General features: G+C 40.0%; 8 protein-coding genes across 8 annotated transcripts; 2 read left to right on the top strand and 6 right to left on the bottom strand.

The window, feature by feature from the left end:
• Positions 1-897: 897 nt before the first annotated feature.
• On the bottom strand, positions 898-1260 carry EAE97_003984 (uncharacterized protein; the record flags this gene model as incomplete). The annotated part of the gene is made up of 1 exon (XM_038874496.1): positions 898-1260. One exon carries the CDS (start codon positions 1258-1260, stop codon positions 898-900), a length of 363 nt encoding a protein of 120 aa, XP_038735105.1.
• Positions 1261-3683: 2423 nt separating this feature from the next.
• On the bottom strand, positions 3684-4713 carry EAE97_003983 (uncharacterized protein; the record flags this gene model as incomplete). The annotated part of the gene is made up of 2 exons (XM_038874495.1): positions 3684-4261; positions 4320-4713. 2 exons carry the CDS (start codon positions 4711-4713, stop codon positions 3684-3686), a joined length of 972 nt encoding a protein of 323 aa, XP_038735104.1.
• A 1334-nt stretch (positions 4714-6047) lies between these two features.
• EAE97_003982 (uncharacterized protein) lies at positions 6048-7864 on the bottom strand (the record flags this gene model as incomplete). The annotated part of the gene is made up of 5 exons (XM_038874494.1): positions 6048-6399; positions 6449-6653; positions 6703-6765; positions 6819-7424; positions 7474-7864. 5 exons carry the CDS (start codon positions 7862-7864, stop codon positions 6048-6050), a joined length of 1617 nt encoding a protein of 538 aa, XP_038735103.1.
• Positions 7865-8372: 508 nt separating this feature from the next.
• On the bottom strand, positions 8373-10340 carry EAE97_003981 (uncharacterized protein; the record flags this gene model as incomplete). Its single annotated transcript, XM_038874493.1, has 4 exons — positions 8373-8934; positions 9004-9649; positions 9698-10177; positions 10224-10340. The coding sequence occupies 4 exons, from the start codon at positions 10338-10340 to the stop codon at positions 8666-8668; spliced, it is 1512 nt and encodes a 503-aa protein (XP_038735102.1). The 3' UTR covers positions 8373-8665.
• A 3159-nt stretch (positions 10341-13499) lies between these two features.
• Positions 13500-14929, top strand: EAE97_003980 (uncharacterized protein; the record flags this gene model as incomplete). The annotated part of the gene is made up of 2 exons (XM_038874492.1): positions 13500-14134; positions 14185-14929. The coding sequence occupies 2 exons, from the start codon at positions 13500-13502 to the stop codon at positions 14927-14929; spliced, it is 1380 nt and encodes a 459-aa protein (XP_038735101.1).
• A 516-nt stretch (positions 14930-15445) lies between these two features.
• Positions 15446-16228, bottom strand: EAE97_003979 (uncharacterized protein; the record flags this gene model as incomplete). The annotated part of the gene is made up of 2 exons (XM_038874491.1): positions 15446-15725; positions 15858-16228. 2 exons carry the CDS (start codon positions 16226-16228, stop codon positions 15446-15448), a joined length of 651 nt encoding a protein of 216 aa, XP_038735100.1.
• Positions 16229-17168: 940 nt separating this feature from the next.
• Positions 17169-19229, bottom strand: EAE97_003978 (uncharacterized protein; the record flags this gene model as incomplete). Its single annotated transcript, XM_038874490.1, has 6 exons — positions 17169-17438; positions 17495-18309; positions 18358-18539; positions 18823-18872; positions 18987-19064; positions 19143-19229. 6 exons carry the CDS (start codon positions 19227-19229, stop codon positions 17169-17171), a joined length of 1482 nt encoding a protein of 493 aa, XP_038735099.1.
• A 3335-nt stretch (positions 19230-22564) lies between these two features.
• On the top strand, positions 22565-24942 carry EAE97_003977 (uncharacterized protein; the record flags this gene model as incomplete). Its single annotated transcript, XM_038874489.1, has 12 exons — positions 22565-22903; positions 22968-23160; positions 23216-23324; positions 23371-23467; positions 23528-23562; positions 23612-23713; positions 23772-24062; positions 24116-24345; positions 24402-24583; positions 24635-24664; positions 24775-24848; positions 24903-24942. The coding sequence occupies 12 exons, from the start codon at positions 22565-22567 to the stop codon at positions 24940-24942; spliced, it is 1722 nt and encodes a 573-aa protein (XP_038735098.1).
• Positions 24943-25893: the final 951 nt, after the last annotated feature.

Raw genomic sequence — 25893 nt, 5'->3', positions numbered from 1 at the left:
TGACTAGGGATTGTCGTATTGATACTGAATCATATGTACGGTATACTCACAGGGTTTTGAGCGTATATATAGCCGTATAGGTATCATGACATCCATTCATGTTATCCTGAGAAATTATGGCGGATTCGCTAATGGAGTTTTCTGCACGTTTCGTTTTTATACGGAAGAAAAATAGTATTAGTCAAAATCCTACTTTCCGGAAAGAGGTGTATTCTGTAAGCTGTCTACGCAATTAATAGAAAAGGAGTACATCTCAAAATTTGCTAGAGGTCTGATTTGTTATGCTGAATACATACAACTAAAAACATCGTCCTATTTGACAATGACTAATCCATTCTATCAAAGTCATCTACAGTCAAACATAATATTGTGCCTAATACGCATACTCGCTAAAATCAACCACTGGTAATGTATTTCTCCACGCTAGGAGCGACATACTGCGCTCTTAGTCGAGGGAAAATTATGCACAGTTTCTCAGCATGTCACATACTATACACTCATTTCATCTTTTGTTCAGTCTGCTATATATCTCTATCTTTACCTCACCACATTTATACATCCAAAGTGACTTTATGGAAAAGAGCCGAGGTGCAATTAATAAAGTTGATATATCATCCTGGTTTTAAATCGCACCACAGAAGGAAAGGCCTGTATTTACATCAATATCTTTTTGTGTGTCTATATATCGCACTTAGGAACACAACTCATGACTTGTCATCTTCCGAGCAGCAATGAAATTGAAACCTAAGAAGCAGATCTAGACCATAAAATCTCATCCTTCTACATATCCGTTCAAGTAAATTGTCCCTGAAATCACCAAGAAGAAGCAAAGAACCCCAAAAGGCTGAATTGATACCAAGTTCCAACTTCTACCCCCTGGATCCATCTAACCATTATTTACAACCTCCTAAATCTTCCCCATAAATCCTCCCAGCATTTCCTTCCCTTTTCCCTTCCACATCTCAAACTCGAATTGAAAACTCCACACCCATCACCGTAGCATTCTAATCCTTCTTCGATAACAACAGAAACACGTTTTCTCCCCGCAATCATCGGTCTTCTCTGTGTTGGAGTTTCCCGTTGATGTTCATATGTCATCGTTGGTCTTCCTCTTCTATTATCGCTCCCGGCACTGTAATGCGTGCGTACTTCCGAGGAACTTCGGGTTCTTCGTAACGAAATAGGATGGGTTGATGGTATCTGTGCATTTTTATCACTTCCCATTTTCTTTCTCGGATCATTAGTCGTTTCATTATACATATTCAGTCTTAAATCCATCTTTGGCATACTCTCCTTGACAACCTCCATCTCCACCTCCAAACCCTTCCCCCTTTCTTCATTTCCCAACCGAACCTCCCCACTCGAGCCCTTCTCCTCCTTCATCAACTTCCCACCCCTTAGACAAACCTCACACTCCTCTCCCCCAATCCCCAAAATCTCATACCGATACCCCTGACTCGAACAACAGCCTCCGAATCTCGCAACACAATTCTCGGTATGAATAATATTCGTCGGATGAGTAAATGGTTGCACGAAGTGGGTACAGGAATATGTGGTAACCGATATCCCTACATCGTGCACGCCCCTGTATCGTGCACACTTTTATTTCTTTTAAAAAAGAATTCTAAATTCAATATATAATTAATCAATCATTGAGTTCTATTAATAATTATACATAATATATATATTACTATTTATTTCTTATAAAGTAATCAAAATATAAAAATAATTATTATATATAATATAATTTCAATATTAAAATTATTAATACAAAAATATATAATTATTTATTAATAGAAATAGCGAAAATTGATTTTCAATTTATTTTTTATAAATTTGAATATATTTTAACATAAAGAAATAAAAAAATCAAGTTTTTATATTATAAGTTTGATATTATATCAATATATTATTTAAGTTTTCATAAATAATCTTTTCTTTTAAAAAAATTGATTATAAATCAAGTATTTTATGATGATTTTTAATTTTTTCATTATATAATATATTAATAGATTAATTTTGATTAGAAAACTAAAAATAACTATATTTTATTAATATATATATATTATTATCAATTATTAAAAAATTATAAAATTAAATATTAGAATTATATAATTAATAATAAAATATTTCTAAAAAGATTTTTTTTTAAAAAAATTTAAAAACGGAATTAATTTGATATTGAATAAAAAAACATCATATATATAATATTAAATTATTATATCTATAAAATTATTAGAAAATATTATAAAATTTGAGGATTTTTTTTAAAAAAAATAAATTCTTTTAAAAATAGATTTATAATATTTTTTAGTTTTTTAAAAAAATAATAGATTTATTTATTAAAAAATTAGAATATTTTATTTCATTTCTTATTTTGTCATTTTATATATTAACTTATAATATAATAAATTATAGTTTTTTAATTATTTATAATTTTTTTATAATTTTATTATTATTATATTATATATTTTCTAATATATAAAAATTCTATTTTCTAATTAAAATCCAATAATAATTTCAAATTCTTAAAATCTATAAAAAAAACATTTTAAAATATTTTAAAAAGAATTTTTAAATTCTTTTTATTTTTTTGAATATTATACATATTTTTGAAATTATATTTAAAACTTAATTTTTTATATTTTTCAGAATTTCAAGCTTTTTTTCAATAATAATAATATAAATTTATTCTAATATAAATTTTTATTAAATTATTAATATCTTAAAATATTATTTTTTAAAATCAATTAATATTCTATTTGATATTTCAAATTTATCAAAAACTTATTATTATATTTAGCTGATCTTCAATCTGTTTTTTATAAATTTTAATATTATTATAAGCAGTTTTGGATTTATAATCAATTTTTAATTCAATAAATTAAAGCGTGCAAGATACAGGGTCGTGCACGATGCAGGGATATCGGTTAAGGAGATATATACATTTTTTGCGGTGAGTCTGCATTCGAGTTTGAATGGGAGATGAGATGTTGAGTGGGATTGAGATGGGAACAAGGGGTGTGGGGATAGGGATGAGGATCGAGGTTTGAAGGCTGGTGGAGATGGGATGGACATTGTTGGCGTGTGGCGATAATTTGTTTGTTCGGTTATTTTGATATTGTGAAGTGTTTCGATGGGGTAATTTGGTACATAAAAATAGAGGTGTAGTCCGAATTTGAAGATTTTCATTGTGGCATTACGTTACGATTTTATAGAACGTGTAAAGTAGAAAACAGAAAAAATAAAAATGTGATTCATGTATCTAATTTCTTGAATGTGTAGAGACGATTGTCGCAAATCAGGGAATGGATCTAGAAGGAGAATTGCTTGATTGGTCATTCACAAATAAATTCTACAAGATTTGTGAATGGTTGAAGCTGTGACGATACTGCAAAACGTAAATAGCCCAGATGATAGTGATGTCTTTGCTGATATAAGTGCTTGAAATATTCACTAACATTCAAAACAGGCAGCTTTAACAAGATGTAGAATTCCTGCTTCTTCCAGAATTACCACACAATTTGCCCGCTCTCCTCCCCACCATCCCCTAGCACCTACCCCAGATTTTACAATACGCAGCTAAAGCCCCTCAAACTCCCCTTCCAGACCATCCCGCAATCTAAACTCTGCATACGGACCCACGTGCGTACTAGCCAAATGATCCATCAACTGAAACTCATTTACTCTTCCCCTCCCCCCTGATTACCCAGCACCCCTTCATCCACCTGTCCCAACCCCCCATCCCCTGGCCTCCTAAAATCAAAAGAAAACACCATCCTCGCCATCATAATCCCCATCTCCATATACGCCATCACTTTCCCCGGACATCCTCTCGGTCCCAAACTAAATGGTGCAAATGCCATTTTCATCTCCTCAATTTTTTCCTGCGGATTTCGTTCTGATACTATCCAGCGCTCGGGTTGAAATTCAAAGGAATGGGGGAAATAGCCTTCATTGTGCTGCACAGCATAGACTGCACATCCTATATCGTAGCCTGCAGGGATAAACTCGCCATCTATGGTGATACCTCCAGAACGAAATTCTCTCCAGAGTGCGGAGCCGAGGGGTGGACTCATACGGAGAGCTTCTCCAATACAAGCGCGTAGATACTTGAGAGAGGTGATCTTTGGGCCGCTATGAATTTCAGAGAGGGAGGAGAAGGTAGATCGGATTTCTGTGGTGACTTTTTCGTAACATTTTAGGTATCGAGAGAGGTAGAAGAGAAGGGCGGAGAGAGTCGTTGAGGATGTATCAGAACCTATTTGTGTGAGCGGGTAACTATCTGACTATTTTGAAAATGTAAAAAATATACCTACCAGCAGCAAGTAAAAATCCTCTCTCAGTAAATAATTCCGAAACCGTCATCGTTTCATTATCTTCATGTTTATCATTATTCGAATACTGTGCATCGAAAATGAAAGAAAATAAATCACTCTTTGCGTTCTTATTTTGCTTCAATCTATCTGCAACCAGCTTACTCACCGTAGAGTGATATTTCATAACCGCCGTATGGACTTTCCGGTTGTAGAATCTTTCGATTCTGATTTTTTGAAAAGCTTGACATTGGAGTAAAACTCCCCCTCTGGTTAATATTCCAGCAATCATCCCTGAAAGAAAATGGTTCTCGGTAGATGTTTGTAGGTTGAATGATTGCCCAAAACCAAATGCTCCCATAACGTCTAAAGAAATGTGTTTGAAGCTAGTGCCCATATTGATAGGTTTCGACCATTTATCTTAGTTTTTACTTTTCATAGATGCCTTAGCTAGATTTTTTATCAAGAGATTAATAGTACTGATCATTGTTGGCTCGAAAGCTAGCAGAGATGGAATAGAGGACCCCTTTGAGATGACCCTTCATTTGTGTTTATGGATCGAGAAATCCACTGCATTATGAACATTATGGACACCTGGTGTGGTGACTAGAACAGCACATCCTTGTGATTTTTAAACATTTTTTAATGAATAAATCTCTGGGTTTCATGGATTAGAAAACGATCATTCATGGGCTGAATGCGAAGTACCTTGAAGAGCTTCAGCCGAATTGAAAACCAACTTATTGGGGCCAAGCGAACTACGCTTCCTAAACGTATCTCAGCAGCTGCTAAGGTTGATCTAATTGATCTTCTTACCATATTTATCATGAGCTTGCAATGTTCTAACATGAAGAGTTCCTCCCAAGCTGTGATAAGCAGAATACAAATCTGTGATCTTTGCCCATCTCGGACCGGGATAGTTTGCAAATGGATGGAAAGTAATACGATATATTGAAGTGAAAAAAAGCTATGGAAGTCGTTAGCTATACAGAAACAGGAATTTTTTGGATGAGAAAAACCTTGAGAATGAATGTAGAGAGGATGACTTGTAGAATCACAAGATAGGAAGGGATACCCGCAAAAGACACGATTCTTGACATTTCTTCGGTAAATCTTTCACTCAATCTCATGATTGTAATTGAATAGATTACTGATGTTGATTCAGAGATTTGGCTGTCACAATCATCTTATAGAGGTAATCTTACCATAGGAACGATTGTCATCCAACATTTGGAGTTAAATGTTGGACACATAGTAGTAAGCTTTTAGTATCGTATATGAAATCCATCAGCCGATTGGCAGGATCAGTCCAATCAAGTGTGTTTGTTGTATGTTGGCTACCCCATAGCAATTATCTGGGGAAGAGTTCATGTTTCTCAAACGCGAAAAAGAAAAAACCAACAGTTGATGATGATGCGGATCGATACTTCCTATGAAATACTGATGCCAAAAGAACCCGGACTGCGCACACATTACTGTATGGCTTGCAGTAGTAAGAGACGGCCAACTTCCACCTATTATTCCCATATCCTCGTAGAAAGGCGACACAGAATATAAGAACAAAAAACTACCACAAGTCCCAACTCAACTGTACGCATCCATAACCGAATACCAAAGTGTAATGTAAAACAACGTGAAATCATGCAAACATACTAAGTCCAACATCAAGTCAATTCTCTTGATCTTCTTCTCCATTCTAATTCCAAAATCTTACTCATACCCCATTAATCATTACGCATTATTATTTCCCGTAGCCACACCCCAAAAATACGCACACCACGAACCCAAAACCAACATCACCAAGGCCCCAATACAATACTTTGAGATCTTACGATTTCGCGGTCCATTTTCATTATGGAATTTTTGCTTTCGCTCATTGATCAAGTCACCATTAGCGATTCGCTGTTTGCGCGTCCATTGCAACATTCGGAAATCAACGCAATAATAGGCGAGTCCAATCATGATCAGTGCCATGAATGCTGATGCTGCAGAAAGAGCAACGTAGAGAATGGTGACGTTGTCGTAGGAATTGTCATCTGCGTCTTGGATTACTCCAGCGACGATACCAACGATGATGCTCATGCTGTTTTATTGTTAGTAAAGAATGGTTGATTGAGGGAAACGGAACTTACGCGTTATTCATGGTGACTTTGAGAGCGTATGCGGATCCGAAAACTCCTTGATGCCACATTGATGTTCTGATACTATCGATGATCAAAGTTGGACCGAAACAGTATGCGAAAGCATAAATTCCAAATGCAGCATCTGTACCCTTGATTGAAGGAGCCCAGTTCACGATGGACATTGATATTAAACAAGCAAAGCCGGTGACAGCAACTGGGGAATGTTAGCAGGAGAATTATGTAAAGAGACTTAGTGTACTTACAGAGAGTAACCCTATTTCCCCATACATCAACAAATATTCCAATCAGAGGAACGAAGAAGAATCCTAAGATGATCAGCATCGTATTACTGAAATTTTCAATGTTACAGGATACTTACCACCATATTGAATAGCTGATGTGTACCATCCGGCCTGTATAGATGATACACCCAATCTTTGCTCAGCCATTTCTGTAGCATTACTAGTAAAGAGACCAGCAGTCGAAGTTTCAAACAATGAAAATGCCAAAATGACCCAGAATATCCAAGGTAATTCAAGAACTTTGCGTAGTTCAAATCTCTTGTTACCTTCTGTAAGTTTCTCACCAGTAGCTGGATCAGATGTAGAAGGAAACTTCTTATTGGCGAAACGAGTAAAGACGTAGAAGCCAAGAGTCATCAAGTTACAGAAGACATTCATGCCTACTGAAACCCAATAGACATTTGCAAAGTTTCCTGTGTTCTTCGAGATGATATTTGCGGATGATTTACCAACAAATGCACCGATTTTACCGATTCCTAATTCAAGCGCAAGTGTCGAAGCGAATCCATGATTGGGAGCGAACCATGAAGAGAAAACTTTGTATTGTGCAACTTGAGTAGCAATATCTCCAAAAGCTTGAACAATTGTACCACCGATCATGAATTGATAGTTCCTGGTTTGAGCAGCTCCAGCAATGAGAATAGATCCAATTGTGAAGATGATGTTGCCATAAAAGATGGCGCCTAGAGATAGTGAGCGACTGGACATGAACGAAAGATATAGTAGTCTTACCTGCTCCTCCTATTCTATCCGTAACAAGACCACTAACCATCATCAAAGCTGTTACCATAAAGTCTTGACTGGCACTTAATAAAGCATATTGCTTATTATCAATCTTCATCTCCTTCTTGATTGTTGATTTCATTGCACCTGTGATTCCCGAACTCCAATGAGAACCAAAACCAATCATCGACACTAGGATGACTGAAACAAGCTTCCATTGCCAAGGTATATCATTCCCATTAGATTGTCTATCATTATTGGCGATATCCGATCGGTGTTCCTCGTTATCGCTTGAAGAGACCGCTGATACAAAGGCTTCATTTTTCTCCTTAGTATCGTGTTCCATTGATGGCGTACCCGAAGTCGAGTAGACACTTTCAGCTATCTGATTATTTGACATAGCCGAAGTTTATCCTCGAATTTCGAGGTGAGGCTGGAAAGATAGGGAGTGAGTAGTTCGTGAAGTGGATCAATGTAAAAATCGAAAAACATCCTCCTTTTTGAGTTTATCTGATCTTCTTTATAGAGTTTCAATGCGACTGTTCTTGATATTCTATGACCAACGTGAATACGACTCCGGCCCACTAAATATTGATGATCTGATAAAATTATCGTTGAGAGAATTGCAAGTCGGGAAAAGTTCCCGCAATGTCTGCTTGGCACATCAGAATTTTTATCAGATGGTTCGAAATCGTTCGAACAACAAGGATATATATCAGATAAGAAGTCTTAGCCCGAGAATGGAGCATTGTTTGAACATATTTCCCCGATAACGTGGTTTCCCCACTTGGAGCGGTGTTCAATGAAATCACCGAAAGAGGATTAATCTCGGTACTGAGCAAGTTGAAATAGAATATGAGAATCGTTCAAGTACGGAGTACGTCGCTGAGCTGTGACTCGCAGATTGAAATTTGAATACTTAGCTAGCCAAGTCTCTGGAACGGTTTGTGAAATTCTCAATATTGTGTAGAGCCACTCTCTCTATAAGCTGGTACCCTGTCTTGAGCCTATCAACTCTACTGAAATCCAGCCATGTCCTTGCAACCAACAAGAAATCAAAGAAAGTGATAGCAATAATTATCACATGATGAAAACTGCAGATTGTGTTGCTCAACAAGTAATGGGAGCAACTACACTTCATGTCATCTAACGAAAAGAGCTTGCATGAATTGCCACCCGCAGGTCTTGGAAGTATAGTATCTCAATAAACTTTGAAGTATCCCGGTTGCAACCGCACGAATACACCATCTGGATCATATTTCTGTGAGATCTCGACCAATCTCTCATGATTCTCTTTCTCGTAGCTCGGAAATACATCCTGTTGAAGCGCAGCGTAGTTTTGGTACAAAAATCTATGCCAAAGATTTCGCTCCTTGGCTAAGGTAGTGGATCGTGCAATGCAATTTTCTGCAAACGCTATAATTCGTGTATCATCTGTAACGTCCGTCCATTGAATCGCAATATTGATTACTAGAGGTTGTTAGGCGACGGTGAGATTAGACATGTCACTGTACGGAAATTTCTGAATCATTCACTTACGGATCAAGGGACCATCTTCTTTTGTTATACCAAGAGCATTTCCACCATTCTTGCTAAAGTGCGAGATCATTGGTTCGGAGATTGGTTGGAAGATCAGCGCAGGTAGTAAATTGGTAGCATTCCTGATGTTTTGAAGTTCTTGATCAAATAACTTGGATATTTCGTTTATCAAATGGGCATCATTCAATATGGTCAATGTCCAGTATGATTCCCTAAGCCCAGAAGGTTGCGATTCTGCTGTTCCATTGATCAACGACGTAAGGGTCGCGATTCTCAAGTCAGCAGATATAGCGGGTATCTTGGTAAAATTTTCAAAGATAGGAGGGTTGATGACTGGTTTCCCATAGTTCAATGTGAAACTGACGAGTGGTGATTCTATCGAAGGGATGTAGACATATACCAGAAAAACTGCAGCAAATGGATCAGAAGCATGATTAATATTGAGGTTGACCAATGCCTCAATTGCATTAGGAAGTTCTGTTGCATTTGAAGTTGTCGTTCCGCCCCACATATCACCTTGCTCGAATGAAGCCAGATCAAATCTTGTAACAATGCCAAAATTATTACCACCTCCTCTCAAAGCCCAATACAGATCTGGGTACGATGCTCTATTAACATCGCGAATAGAACCATTGGCAAGAACTACCTAATGAACTATAAGTTTACAGACGTGAAAAGATGAGAGGAATCATACTTGGTAGTTGTTGACATTATCGCAAGCGAATCCATACCGTCCAGAATGAAAGGATATTCCACCCCCAAGCGTCAGACCTCCAACTCCGATTCCAACGACTCTGCCACCGATAACTCCAACTTTTGCTGCGTCCATTACTGGATAAAGATTGGACCACAGTGTACCTGCTCCAACGGAAACTTCTGTTCTGTCGCTCGAGATATTGATTTGGTCAAGATTGCTTAAATCTATCACGACAGCATTCTCAATATTTGATGCGCCCGAGAAACATGCATGCCCACCACTCTTGACGGCAAATTGGCAATCTTGAGACTTAAGTACTTGTATGGCAGTAGAGACATCCTCTGCAGATATCGGCGTCACTCGACATTCAGGTTGCAACTCAGCTTGTTGTAGCGACCAATAAAATTGCTCAGATTCATATATAGTACTACCAGGGAACGATACCCGGCCTTTGAGAATCCGAGAAAGAAATTGACACTGAAGAATTAAGTATGGTCAAATATACTTTCTATGATGGACTTACGGTAGTGTAGCATTTTGAAATTGAATGTGATTGCCCAGAATACTCGCGTCTTAGGTCGAAGCCAAAACAACAAGATATCCATAATATAAAGGTAAAAAGGGATAATGATGAGAACATGTTGACAAGTTGATGAGAGCTTGAAATGTCGATAATCTAGGAGGAAGAGAAGATATAGAAAGTCTGAAGTGGCTTGATACTAACACTAGTACATTATTGGAAGGTAGTGTAGCATGATGAACAGTAAGACAAGAGTGTTTTAACCTATGACCGAATGGTAAATACCCTGTGGCATGAGACAATCGATTAATTCCAGCTTGCAACCATATTAGTAGTTTATTTCGTTGATCACTCCTACGAGAAGCGCGTCATTTGTTAGCATACACTTAACCATTGCGCATACTTACAATTTTTCATTTTATCCTTATCTTCTTCCTAGGAGACTCAATAATGGATAAAGAGTGTACCAAGCATTTAGTCGGCGTTCATTGGTGAAAAGTTCGATATTCTTTGGCAGCAAGATGACATCTTGCCGCTCCATTCCATTTTACCCCACGCTTTCCCTTCACGCTTTCCCTTTAGTGTCTACCCGTCTATCCTTAATGCACACGTTGTATACATTACAGCCGGTCCAAAATTGTCTCACGGAAAACCCGAAGGCCGAAGCCTAAACGGTTGTTTACTGTCAGCTTTGTGTTTGGACTTCGACAGTGCTCAAAAATTGTCGATTTGTACTTGAAGATTGAATTTGAAGATTGAAAGTACTTCAATGCCATATCTGCATATTTGTATTCGGACATTAGAAGCATTCTGGGTATGTATGTCGAATCCGAATCGTAACATTCGTGTTTGGTTTTCGGCCTTTAATTTCCAGCAGTGAGATATTGAGCGCCTCGTAAATCTCGATAAGTTTGTTTGTGTACAATGTTTCTGGTATGAAATTTGGATCGTAAAGTTGTGGAAAAACTGTCCCACTCCTGGGATACATCTGTATGGATCGATGAATTCGACTTCACTATGGTTAACCCATTCACTATGTGTCTTCCTCACTGAGCCATAGTGATGATCTGATAGCCACAGTCATCACCGACTCATCCGCATTGTCTGTGACAAGTCTTCCAGTTCTATATGCATCCGACTCCTTGACAATGAGGTTATTGCACGCCTAGAAAGAAAGCCATCTTCCCCTCGTCGATAAGAGGATTTCTTTGAAATCAATATGAAAGTCTTACCTGACCATGATTAGGTGAAAATTATGAATGGTAATTATGCTTTCGGCCGGATTGGTCGACCGTCGAGTTCATGGTTTGATTAAAGTAATCCTGAAAAGAGCAAGACAGGAGTAGTACATTTCTCTTTATACCACTTGGGACGTGAGAATAGAATTGTCTTCCGAGAGGACCTTTACCTAATGATCAGGAAACTTTTGTAGCGATATCCATCCACTTGGAAGTAGGCAAGGAAAAAAAAAGATGTATGGTTTTTGAGACTTAAGATAGCATATGTTTGCATGCAGCCACCGATACACATTAATTATTCAGAAATAGATATAAAAGAACTGACAGAGACTCCAACAGTCTAAACGGAAAATTCAAATTCACGACAGATCCCAAAGGTCGATATGCCTTTACGGGTCCCACTATTTGAACCTTCGTCTTGAATAGCTTAATCAAACTCCCAGCCACCGAACCCAACAGTCGAGTTTGTATATATTATTGGTGCTCGTAACCACCAAAATGGTTAGGAATATTTATAACCTTCCTCTAGCAAATCCACTTGGATGAGGTTTGAACAAGAGTGGAGAGCCTCGGTCGCGGATGTAGACCATTGAGTTGTAATCATGTATAAATCCACACCGAGGACCTCGGCGTAGACATGCAACAAAACGTTTCAAATACTTCCAATCCAGTGATAGTGAAGCCACGTCGAGAGACAAGGAAGTGAGAGATGCAACAGAAAATCAAAACCAGTAGAGAGCTTTGTCGTGATGAACACGCCAACAAATGTGATGTGCTGCGTGCTAAGCCCTGAGTAAGAACAAGGGTTTGATTGCTCCCAAAATCATCTGCGCCGCCAACACCGACTGCTATGATAGAAAGGCTAGACCGAGCGAGTTAAGACTCGGGTCGTATTGATAATGTTGATGGAAATTGTTGGATCCAGTCTTTGAATTTGCTGAAAAGAGGGAGAAATTGACTTCCGTACAGCCGCCAGCTTCACACTGACTGTAAGGACCCACGTTCATTATTCTGGAACCGCTGTGCTTAGTCTTACTCGAGTCTTCGTATGCGCCGACATATTTTAGATGTTGTCTACCTTTTTGTGGGAAAGACCACATTGCGATCCAAGAGTGGATGAGTTGATGATCTACGTTACTAATTCTGGAAGCAATGGATCAGTTCACAAATTGATGTGATTGACGGCGGTTCATGACTGTGATGACGAAGAGAATTTTACTAGGAAGGGCCCAGTCTTTACTCAAGAAAGTTGTCTGACAGCTCGAGACAGCTAGACCCGGAACACTAATCAAATGTGTTTTACTTCAGCCTGAACAATTTCCCCGCAAGTAAAAAGAATAAACATCCAATTATATCTTGGATTTCGGTCCAGGTATGGTATGGTATGGTTGGTATTTGATGAATCGCTGCACCTGCACAATGCACGTCGTAAGTAAATGTCGAGGATGGCGATAGATGAGGATGAGGACTAGGAATGAGATACACGAGATACACGAGATACAGTCGTAGCCGCAGTCATCTTCATCAATGTCATACTCATACCCATACCCATACCCCTTCCAATTCTCATTCTCATTCTCCTTCCCGTTCCCATTCTACCATGCAGTTGCTGGGTTCCATGAAGGAATGTTGTTGACAAGGGATCTGAGCGGTAACACCCAAGAAAAACCATATTTTTGGCTTGTCGCACACATCACATAAACTTCACCTCCTATTTTTGTTCCGTTCCAGAAGACAGAGAAGTCAAATCAAGTCAAGACAAGACAAGACAAGACATGAGTCAGATTTATTTCTTCTTATTCTTCCACAACTCAATTGCTTCTACCATTGTCTCAATTCCTCTTTACCACGCGAATATCCGATTAACTTTAGGAAAACTCAATTGAAACTTATTCAGAAACAAACAATAGGAGAACGTTTGCAAATTCACCATCTGCCGCATGCAGTACAAATATTATCATAAAGATCATGTAGGATCGGGATTTGGTACAGCACGATCTAACAAATTTCTGAGCAGACACATCAACGAAATACACAAATCATGAGTACAAACGTTACTGAGCTCTTCAGAAATCATGTAACCATGGACGACATTACAATTAGTCCTCAAACCGCGCAAACCTCGAGTTCAAGGAGAGTATCGATGGAGGAATACTACAAACAAATTAATGAATCTTCCGATCACATACAAGAACCAGAAGTTGAGGAGGAACCAGAGGAAGAATCGGAACAAGAGCCAGAAATTGATGTCGAGAATAAATCTACAAATTCGCAGTCAATAATAGATCCTCTGCTTGATTCTCCTCCTTCTTACGATGCTTCTGTTCGATCCCAAAATATGCGAAATCGTCTGAATATTCAACCTCGAGAAGATGAAGGAAGGGAAATCCTCCCGGGATATTCTACTGGTATCAGTCTGGAGAATGTGTTTATGAGAAAAATGGAAATGCAGGGCGCGATACACAGAGCTTCGGATAGGAATTGGTATCGAGTATATGCAACATTACAAGGAACACTTTTGACTTTTCACAAGGTCAAAGGTTCGGGGGTATTTGGCTTGGAGCTTGGGGATCGAAAGAGTACACCGGATTTACCTGTCGGTACAAAACGTGGGAGTTTATTGGGAAGCTACAATTTACAACATGCAGAAGTTGGCATAGCTGCAGATTATGTGAAGTAGGTTTATATGCACCAAGTATTGAGAGGGTAATACTAATAATTATTAGAAAGCACTATGTTATTCGAGTCCGAGCAGAAGCAGATCAGTTCCTTCTATCCTGCGTGAAAATTGAAACATTCGTTACCTGGCTTCAATCACTCTTCACAGCTATCAACCTCTCTATGCCTCTCGATGAGCGACAAATACCCCGAGACCAATCGATTCCGCGATCACGAAGACGAAGAAGAAGAGAAGCCAGAGAGGTGCAGGTCAACGATGAACTTATTCGAGCACAAGAAGAACTCATCCGAACACATTATCCCAATTTCGCAAGTTCAAACACCCCCGAAGGTAGAGCTATCACGACTTCCTCTCGATCATCCACAGCTCGACCCTCCACCCAATCATCGGCACCTCATACATCACGCATCCCCGACGAATGCATTAACGAATCCGAAGCCGCGCTGGAAGCTCTTCGAGAGATGGGTCTTATAAGCAGCCCATCCCGTCGTCATCGCATACTTCGACGCACACCAAACCCCACCTCTTCCCATTCTTTCTGTCCCGAAACGGGAAAATGGCGTCCGGAACATGCGTGGTCTCCCAGATACGACATGATATATGCCAAAAAATGCATGGCGATACTCACAAGTCGCTCACCTCGAAAATCGAATTACTTAATCATGAAAGGAAAACAATGGATTGTGGATTGGAGTACCGGCTCATTAACCAGATGCGAACCTCCGGAATATGGAGAGGAGTATTGTGGAAGCTGGAAAATAGGCCATAATGGTACGCCGGTTAAGGCGTGAATTATAGAATTGGGATGGAGTTTTTTAAACCTCTTTTCATTTGTTAGGTTGGGTGTAATGGCGGGCTTTATGCTGGGTGGGTAAAATTGGCGTCTCAAATATACAAATTCTTTTGGTTTCGGATGAACCGTTGAACGATATTATAGATACCAGGACGGGAACATGGGATATGAATTGAGGTGTTTCTGGAGCCTAGACGTTTTCTTGAATCGTTTGTATTGTTATATAGTGCGCATGCATGGTCTTTCAGCATAGTATTAGTAAACACTTTATACTTTATCATCTTCATATCCTCGTCTTAATGAAAGCCAGTCTTCAGAGTGACTCCCGTGTACGCCGAATTCCCCTTTCAATACCGCCAAGCGCCTTGAGATGAAATCCAATCAACGCCGATAAATCTACACCTCCCGTTGCCTTCCTTAATTACACCCGATTCCCTTCTTCCACCAAAGAACTCCCATTATCATTCTTCCCCCTCACCTCATAAACCCAACTCCATAGCCACCAAAAACTAACCTACGTATCCCTCAAAGCATTCTCGGCCTCTAAAGCTTCCTTCCCCAGTCCATCCACCTCCCGATCCATAACCTCATTCGCGCGATCCAGATCTTCCACCACAATTTCAACCCCTCTTACTAATTTCTCGATCTCCTCTCGCTGTTTCTGGATTTCGTCTGCGAGATTCGCGTTTTGCGATTGTGTCGTTTGGAGTTTGGCGTTGAGTTGTGATTGTTGCGTTGTGTAGAGGGGGGTGAGATGGGCGGCCAGGATGGAGGGCGCGGGGAGGGTGTGTGGGCTGGAGGGGGGAGATTAGTTATTTGTTTGTTCATGGGGGTGGTGATAGTGAGAGTGATGGTAGAGAGAAATAGACCATAAAATAGAAAAGAAAAGAAAGAAAGGAAGGAAGATAAATAGGAAATCCACTCACGCAACACCCAGATCTCTCCCCTCGGTCTCCGCATCCACGCCCCTCGCCTTCCTCCGTCTCGCACTCTCAATCACCCCCTCCAGTCCATTCAATCGTTCCACCACTCTGCGTTCCTGCAAAATCATCTCAAATTCATCGAGTGCGAACTGGCGTAATCGGGAAACCATCTGTCCGTGCACGGCTCTGAGCGCTTCCGGCGCATTGCGCGAGATGGAGGGGAAACAGGAGGAGAAGGCGGGGTAGGATATGGTATGTAAGGCGGAGGCGAGAGATTTTTCGTACACGGTGTAGAGAGCGTTGGCGCGGGGGCCCGGGGTGAGGGGAATGGGGGCTTGGGGGGGAGGGGACGGGGAAGGTGAGGTGCTGGGCATGGTTGGGGTTTGGGGTTGTGGTGGGGAGAATCTTTGGTTGGTGGTTGCGGAAGTTCTTGAGACGGTGGTATAGATGGAGGTATATGGTACAGTTGTAATTGTGGTTGTGGCTGTCGTTGCGACGGTGAGGATTGTGTGGATAGCTGAATGAGCGATTGTTTACTTTACATTTTTTGCGAATTGGTTGTCGCGACGAATTGATAGTGGAATGACGCGTTTTCGCTAGTTTTAGCGTGTGTTTTTAGCGTTGGTTCCCCTGGACATCTGCTGAGTTTCAGGCGACTTTCTGTTTGATAAATTTCCCAGCGGATTATTTTACTGTTTCTGTATGATTTGAAGAATGGTGAACTGATATCGTCAAATTGGAATCATTATGGCATTCAATTGTCAAGAACAATTACCTGAAGTGCATTTTACCATTGGTCAATTTGTGCATCCAGGAAATTTGTCTATAAAAAGTCTGGTTGACAGGAATCTAAATGACCAAGTGACGTTCGGATTTCAAAACTGATTTCAAGCTGATTTCAGGACGACGACAATCCATCGTGTTTATGTAGCATTCGCACCGGTGTCCCAGAAAAGCTTCATATTTATCTAGCAGTAGTTTGCGGGACTAATCATGGGCTCGGAAATTCTCAATCGATTCCCGATAGAACTCAGGAACCAGAGTTTACATTTTCTCCTACTGGTGTAAGAATGCGCCCGAAGTGCCAATTATGGCCCACAGGCAGTTCCAATCAATGTTTAAAGTTCGAGTGTAGTCAGGTAGATTTCTTTCTAGGTGCAAATTGTGTTTTGAATTGTTTTCTCTTGATGTCCGGAAAGTCATCCATCCAGGCATAATGATCTCCTTCCTGGGTCGCACCATGTACTCAGGCGGATTGGGACCCGCGTATTCAGATTGCGGCAAACAAAGACTCCGGTTAGAGGAATATATAATTTAAGAGCTATGGGATGAACTTGGTCTAAGATGGCTATCTTCTTCTCGAAAGATATCATTCTGTGCCTTTTTACTCTGTGCTTCAAGATCCCGAAATCTCTCATCTCTTTTCTCTAACATTTTTCTAGTTCTTCTTTGCCAGAGGAGCCACATGCCTAATAAGGTCACAGTGGTCGGAATCGTAGCTGCCCAGTAAATGTAAAATTTCTTCGAGACTATTCCCGCATAAACACCGTGTTGGAAATTGAAGAATGTGGTACTGAAAATTGCCTATATTCCGATTAGCAATGTAGACAGATAAATGTTTGTGTTTGTGTTGAAATTACTGCAAAAAATGTACCGGGCAGAAACAAGATGCCTAGTAATGACATAGTAGTCTGCTTCCTTGTTTCTAGCATTACTTCTAGATCTCTCTGTGTTTTCTCCATTTCTCTTCTCTCTTCTTGTTTTGTTTCCTCTAGACGTGCCGTTTTTCGACTCAGCAATTTACTGAATTGTCGCTGTTTCTCTTGCTTGTAGATATCCAGCGAGACCAAATTTTCCAACACCTCCCTAATCAACTTCAATCTCGAGATTGTAACTTCACGATGGGTGCTTATTCTCTGAAGCTTAGACTGCAGCAGTTCCAGCCTTCCTTCCATCATTGTTTGATTTCTTCTTAATCTCTCCTTTCTTTCATCCGGCCACAAGATTTTGAACTCAGATGATGTTTTCTTCATCTTTTGGACAATAGTGATATACCCTTCTGGCCTCTTCCACAGAACATTCTTATGGCAATCTACCAGGTCACTGTTGATTTGTGAAAGATTGACTTTATCTCGCTTGGTAAAATCTGGATGTGCATATATGTGAGATGCATCTACTACTTGTTGTTCCAAGATCCGGACACGCTCTCGATTGTCTCGATGACGTTTATCTTCTCCAAAATCAATGTCACAAGAGAAGACTAGAACAGGCAGGAATAACGGATGATCTATTTCACCAACGCACTGACGAAGACATTTAATACATCGAGTAACATCAGCTCGAGGCGTGCCCTTGAAAAAGACATTCGTGATACCAGTCTTGAGAGAGTGTGAAAGGACCAACTCCCAGTTCCGAGCGTTTGCTTTTTTCACGTCACTTTTACGGTATATTATCTCTGCCAGCGATTAGCATTTTTGCAGATTAATCTTTGACAATCACTCACGAAGGTAATGATTATTGTCGATATGCTCAAATCCGGACCAGTAAAATGGACCTACTGCGCTTAGGGTCTCAATCCATGAGTAGGGAAGATGCATTGCGTGCACAATTTTTTCATGAAAGCCATCAGGTAAGGACAAAAACTTCGGCTCGAATGTGTTAGGATGGACTGCATTTCCTTGCAAGCTGGTAATATTAGTAGAAGAATTTTTTCAAACTAGAGCGCCCAATCTAATTCAGATTTGAGATGGTATCTTCAAAGCCAAACAGAGACTCTAAAGCTAAGCGCACTCGTTCTGATTGACTAACCAGCCGAGTTGGCTGACATGATCAATTGATCAAACGGGTTGTGGGAAGTTTATGCCACCTTGCTATGATCTAGTAGCATCAAAGATTCGAAATCATCGCTTCGTTTTTGATACCTGCTAAGATCCCGAAATACGATGTTTTGTGCGCTGAATGTTCTTACATGAGTCTAATTCCCCCGATGCATCCTTGATTTTTGTTTTCGAATCTGCCCTAGAATCTGTAAGCTTAATTTTCTGACTTGGTTTCAACAACGGATTATCAGTGTATCAATGCTGTTTGAGCAATCAAAATTTGACTTCTCGTTGCTCGAAATTTAGATCTCACTTTTTGATTCAAGAAGTCGTCGAATTCTTCGACCTCAAGGATGGTTTCTTCGGTCACTGTGGTTCGATATTCCGGATCCTTTTACACCAGTTAGATCATTAATGTCCCGATAGAAAACAGCGAAAATATGCAACTTCATCAAGTCAGGTAACTTACAGCATAAAGAAAAGTTTCGAAACATGTAGTTTTCTCTTGCACTATAGTGCAGTTTTGCAAATGTTGCTCGAACAGAGATTTATCCATGATATTCTAAATGGTGTAAAATGGCTAAATCTTGATTGCGGCGCGGCAAACGGGATCATCATTAATACACAATTCATGAGGCTTAAATTTATTTCGTGCTTGGATTTGTTACTGAATGAAGTCACCGACAGGTTGCATAGTTCATGCGGGTGTCCGTATGAACGAGGCTAAAGCACCAAGTAACACCACTTTGAGCCAATAAAATGCCGCTTACTTGACAACAGCGAAGTAATGACAGTCCAAACGAATAGCTTGTGAATTTAAACTATTGGCTGCAATAGAACTTACATATCAACCACAGCTGCCACATTTGGGCTACAACTAATTAACTGGTTACACGCCGTCATAATATGTGGCTTATTGTGGCTGAATAAATTCTCTCTACTGCATGACTGTATACTGCGCATATTGCTGGTTCACAGGTGCAACTGAGCACCCTATGGTGTTCATTGGATGATGACAGTCTCTTTGAGAATTTTTCCTTCATAGCTACATAAGATGGAGGTGCTTCGAAATATAAAAGTTCGAAAAATGAGGAAAAGTACAGAATTTTAGACTTCCGAGGCAATCTCAAACCTAAGTCGAAGGTATCTGATCGTCATGGATGCGACTGATACCTATTCATATCACATATTATACAGTCTCCAGGAAACCTACGAGTCGACCCAAGCAGAGTAAACCTATATGCCAGTGTACAGACCCGTAGCTTCACAGATTTTGCAGTGAGATAAGCCAAGGACATCAAACTAAATAAATTCGTGGCCACCGTTGCTGGATTGGTGTCTCTTCGGGGTCACATGATGATCGTTTTCGAAATACGAAATGACAGCGGATTAAGCACAGGTTCCTACCTTGCCTAGGTACTACAATACCACTACAACTTGGGGAACATGCAGGATTTTGGCATCATCTCCAGACGGAACTTGCGATGGACCAACAGGTTGTATTTGTACAGACGTGAATCTCGGTTCATGTTTTAGTATTTATGGAGAATGGTGAGTTGATGTTCAAACCCGTGTGATTTTCCAGCTAGAATGCTCTTCGGGATGCAGAAATTGGTATTGATACTTATTCACTGGCTCTACGACGGATTACTGCAACACATTTTGCGATATAACAGAAAAATTTGGATCTTATAGTTAGATGATAGATGCTATGTTGAGGACATCGGAGAAACTTCGAATTTCTAATAGAATGGGAAGAAAAGGATGATTTATACAATAGAGGTCTTCCAAATGTCACCTGCTATCCTCGCTCTCTCTCCCATTCTTATCCCAGATTTTTTCATGATGTACGTATAACTTTTAGCCCCAGCTCCAACGAACTTCCAACATCAACCTGGAACTCCGTAATAAAATGCTTGCACTGTAATGACCCCACCGATATTTGCACCAGTCAGCTTTTTGCCTCGAGTAGAAGTCAGCGAGACTTCTCATAATAAGTGTATCATTGGATTTATCCCAACGTCACCGCCGGCATATATCAAAACTAAATTGCCCCTTCCCGGCCCTTTGAAATGATGTGTTTACCCCGTTTGAGGTATAAAGACCCCACCATCGTATAATGTACCGGAAGCAATTGCCACTGGGGCAAGTAACGCGGTGTGATTCGTAATAATATTTGACATGGGATCAAGTAGGCCGACGCAATATTCTCGCTGGTGAAATGTTTTTCATAGCCATTATCCAAATGGCGTTATTGCAGTCCGATGCTTGATATTCTTATCCGTCTAGCAATTGAGTTAAAACTCGCTCTCTGTAGGTGGGTTGTAATAACTTGTCAATCAACAAAAGTTGTGAATCAAGCTTTTTGGAAATCCGACGCATGCGATTCCAATGAGATTTGCCATAAAATCGCTTGTAGTACTGCAATGATCCTGCGTTGTCTACATGGTGAATTATGAGACACAGTTCACATACAACATGATTGGATAAATGATTGGCGAGAAGCTCTAGGAAATGAAGCTTTTGATATGGTTGGGTATTTAAATGCTGAAGATATTGGTTTCTCATTCGTTTTTTGATATGCGGACTACAAATCGAAAAGGCGGCAGCTGATGAGATGGGTACTCGGTCAAGAATATCAAGCAGGATATCCATCGGCAATTCTTCTATCTTAGACAACTTCAAAGCGTTTTTGACTGTACATAAAAGACTGTTCCAACGCCATTTGTCTAATATTGTCAGGTTGCGTGCAGGAGGTATGCTCCGAGAAATTATGACATCGAGGCGGTCCAAAAGTGTTTTGAGAAGGGGAATGAGCAATTCAATTGCCAATATGAAGTATTGATATCGAGGAGAATGAATTAAATGACGCTGTAATTGACAGATACAAGAAGTATTATCATACATAGACATTGTGAACTTTTTTCGATAGATGGTACACAAATGAACGGATGTGATCTTGTATCGATTTGTGAGAAGGATTTTCAACAAAGCTGGCAAAGAATTGACATTATCGCTAGAAAGATTAACAGCTGGGATCTCTATCAACTTAAATAATCATGAGTGATTGCTTTCAGATTTACTATGACGTCTGAAGTACTTGCACTATGATATGGAGTTAGTCCATTACTCTCCTCCAACTAAACAGACTAGGGTAGTGATTGACGCCTTGGAAAACCTCTCATACTTAGGTAAAATTGAGCAATACCGTAAAGTGAAATCAGAGGTCAAAATTACATGATCTATCAAAACCATACTTGGGGCAATGAGACTTCATATAAACCAACAGAGGAATGAATTGGACACTTCCAATTGGAAGTGTTTCAATTGAAAAGTAAGGTCGCTTTGTTCACGACTCGTACTTTTAGGTTCATACGCAATTCGTATATAAGCTTCTGAGCCATCGAATAATGCACTCGCAATTCTTCCTATACTTCAATCCGATTCAGTTAAGTCGACGAGTCTGTGCGGTTCAAGACTTCAAGTGGACGGTTCAAGATCTACTAGGTATTTGGAAAACAACATGGCAGGGCGTCAAAACGCCTAGGAATAACTGGCAAAAAGCTAAGCTATGTTGTCATTCTCATGATTGTTTGAATGTTGTCAGTGTAACATTGTTGACAGGATTGACATTGATGCCATTAATGATCAATAAGTTCTCAATTTGATCAATACTGTTTAGATGAAGAATTGCCGATGACTTTACTGCCAAGGTTGGGGTGCATTAGTGCGGAATGTTTCCTCACTTCTCTGCTTGATGTGTTGAAAGTCACGAGAATGTATCGTGTCACAATATTTATATCTCAATATACAATCCAAACTTTATATTCTACGTACTTGATATGAATCTCGGCAAATTTGAACTTCTAGTTGATGAAACAAGCAGTCAACATGAATCGTCTTCTATCACCTATTATCCAAGCTAGTAAATACTCCGTCCCTGCGAAGATGCCAGCCAATGCTTCAACATTACGCCAGTCTACCAGAACCTTAGCTGGAAGTTTATATGGTAGATCCTCAATGCTGAAAACACGGTTCATCTCTAATTCGGCTCACAATGGGGCCGTTCCTTCTTCCACTTTCAGCAAGTCAACAGTGTTATTATGTTCTCTCGCGTCTGCAACCGCATCACTATGCTTTGGATATGGCTATATGTTATACCAAGGTAAACTTGACCAAAAAGTCTTCGGATCCTCCATAAAGTATGCAGAACCGACTGTCATGCTCCAAGTAAGTTTTGGAGGAAGGAATTTTGACTATCACGTGATCATCACTCAACTAAGATGTGAACCAGGCCATTCAGGAGATTGCCAATGAATTAGGAGATAATTCGACTAGCTATGATGAAGAAGAACTATTGCGACATTCTTATTCAGAATGGTCAACTTCAAACTCGGAGACAAGACCTATCGCGGTTGTCTATCCGAAAGACACAGGTGATGTTGTCAAAATTGCAAAGATTTGTTCCAAGTATAGAGTTCCCATGAGTGAGTTCTTGTGAAAAATCCCGTAGCCTCAATTAGACTGACTGGTTGAAAATAGTACCATTTGGAGCGGGTTCAAGTGTGGAGGGTCATATTTCCACTCCTTGTTCGGGGTTAAGTATTGACTTTGTGAAGATGGATAAAATTGTTCAATTTCATCCAGATGAGTAGGTCTGACCACTATCATTATGGAATTGCGTTGACTTTTAAAAGTATGGATGTTGTCGTACAGCCAGCTGTGAATTGGGTGAATCTTAATGAGCAAATCAAGGATACTGGACTTTTCCTTCCATTAGATCCTAGTCCAACGGTATGTTTTCCAGAGGGAAAAATTGTACTGAGTTTATGGATTATCCTCTAATTCTTCTAGGCTCACATTGGAGGGATGGTCTCTACAAATTGCAGGTACAGCCATCTACCCCCAAATATTCCTGGCAGTTCTCATATTTCTTAGTGGTACCAATGCAATGAGATATGGCACCATGAAAGACTGGGTCATTAATCTGACTGTTGTTTTGGCCGATGGAACAGTAATAAAAACCCGAAGAAGGCCACGGTATGTTTCCGTCCTTTGATCAGATCTTCGTGCATTATTTGTTCTAACCATAAAGTAGTAAAACCTCCGCAGGTTACAATTTAACCTCACTCTTTGTCGGAGCAGAAGGAACTTTGGGGTTGATTACAGAAATAACTCTCAAGCTGGCTGTAGTTCCAGATACGACTAGTGTTGCTGTGGTTACATTTCCCTCTGTTGCCGATGCTGCAACAGCTGCCTCAAAAATCATTAGAACGGGAATCCCTTTAGCGGCCATGGAAGTTATGGATGAAGTTCAGATGCAGGTCATCAATAGGAATGGAGGCACTGGAGGAAGGATGTGGGAAGAGCGACCAACATTATTTTTCAAGTAGCTATCTTTTGACTAATTTACCCGCTCCAATAAAGTACTGACGAGAATAGGTTTTCTGGTACAGAGCAAGCAATAAAGGACCATGTTCAGCGAGTGCAGACCATAACCAAACAATGGAAAGGTAGAGAATTTCAATTCGCACGAACAGAAGAAGATAAGACTGTCCTATGGTCTGCGAGAAAAGAAGCTTTATGGGCAATGCTAGCACAACGGGCACCAGGTACAGAAATTTGGAGTACAGATTGTGCGGTACCTATGTCAAGGTTAGCTGAAATTATAGGTAGGCCATTACCTCCATTGAACTTTACCTATCCACTAGAACTTTTACCTTTGTAGATATTTCGAAAACAGAATCCGGGAAACTCGGTTTATTTTCCAGTGTACTTGGCCATGTAGGAGATGGAAATTTTCATCAAGCTGTTATGTATAACCCAAAAGATCCAGTCGAAACAGCTGCTGTTAAAAAATGTGTGTATGATATGCTTGACAGAGCATTAGAGATGGAAGGAACTAGTTCTGTTCGTACCTTTGCATTATCAAATATATGGTCAATTGCTAAGTTGATTTAGGGCGAGCATGGAATAGGTCTCGGTAAGAAGGTGAGTAACGAGAATTGGGGTTTCGGTTGCTCTGTGCAGCATCAGCAAAACTTCAAATATCCAATACAATTCGATCATGGCCGTCCTAGCTAAAAAAAAAAAACTATTAGGACTGCTTGATGAAGGAACTTGGCCTCGATACAATTACTGTTATGAAAAAACTCAAGTATTCTCTTGATCCAAAGTATTTCCCCAACTGACATTCAAATAGAGGGGAAGCTAATTCGGGATAAAACAGTTGGCTATTGAATCCAGGAAAGATATTCAATGAGCCATGAGACACGAGCTCCAAAAGTCGAATTCAATATTAGATGCTTGAATCTCTCGCCTCAAGTATCTCAAGTGACTCTCGTTCTGCCAAGCTTTGAGTGTAGTGGGACAACATCGGTACATTCAGAAAGAGTATGAGTAACTTAAAAGACGTCAATAGGATTCATTTGCTATCTACACTGTCCATGATATGATGGTAACCATATCCAAGCTTATGTCAGCGTCTCGTGTAATCTTTTCTCAAACAACTTCCTTCTCACCTCGAATCGTCCGCGATCTTTACCTCTGCAGTCATAAAATAAATTTCCATTTCCCCCACTAGCCCCACATGCGTTCTCGGAACGTTTACCCCGATTCCTCCTAGTTCCCACTGCAAGCCCTCTTTGCCCACTTCGCGGGTGAATTTTTTAATTGCTATATATATATAAATGGAGCACTAATTAGTAGATCAATAGGACCGCTGGCGCAACGGTAGCGCGTTCGACTCCAGATCGAAAGGTTATCCGTTCAAATCGGGTGTGGTTCAAGACCTCCATTGATCGAACTTTTGCCATTTTGATTCTTATGTCTTCTTATAGACTCTAAGTTAAATTCTTCGACATTTTTGCATCAATTTTTTTTGGCTTTACCTGGGAAATGGATAGGAAATTATCAAATCTCGAGGTTCAGCGGGTGCTTTGAACTTGGGAGTGATTAGCAAATTCTATTGAGCATCATTTTGGGACTCGTTTGTGAAACTTAGATATGTGGGGTTTGATCACATTTTTGAAATCCCCAGATCTGCTGACTTAAGAAATTCTGCAATTGATATGATATAATTTTGACTCCGCTCTTAACAATTCTGAAGCGAGAAACTCCATTAAAGGGGCAGTGAGAGAATCGGGAGAGGTATTCGGTATATGCACATGTACAGAATGGTGGAAAAGACATTATCCGATAAGTTCAACCGCGGATTGGTT

The sequence above is a fragment of the Botrytis byssoidea genome, assembly GCF_014898295.1.
Source record: "Botrytis byssoidea strain MUCL 94 chromosome Unknown BBYS_006, whole genome shotgun sequence".
Lineage (NCBI taxonomy): Eukaryota > Fungi > Ascomycota > Leotiomycetes > Helotiales > Sclerotiniaceae > Botrytis > Botrytis byssoidea.
Note: the sequence above shows the minus strand (reverse complement) of the source record. Positions and strands in the feature narration are given on the sequence as shown.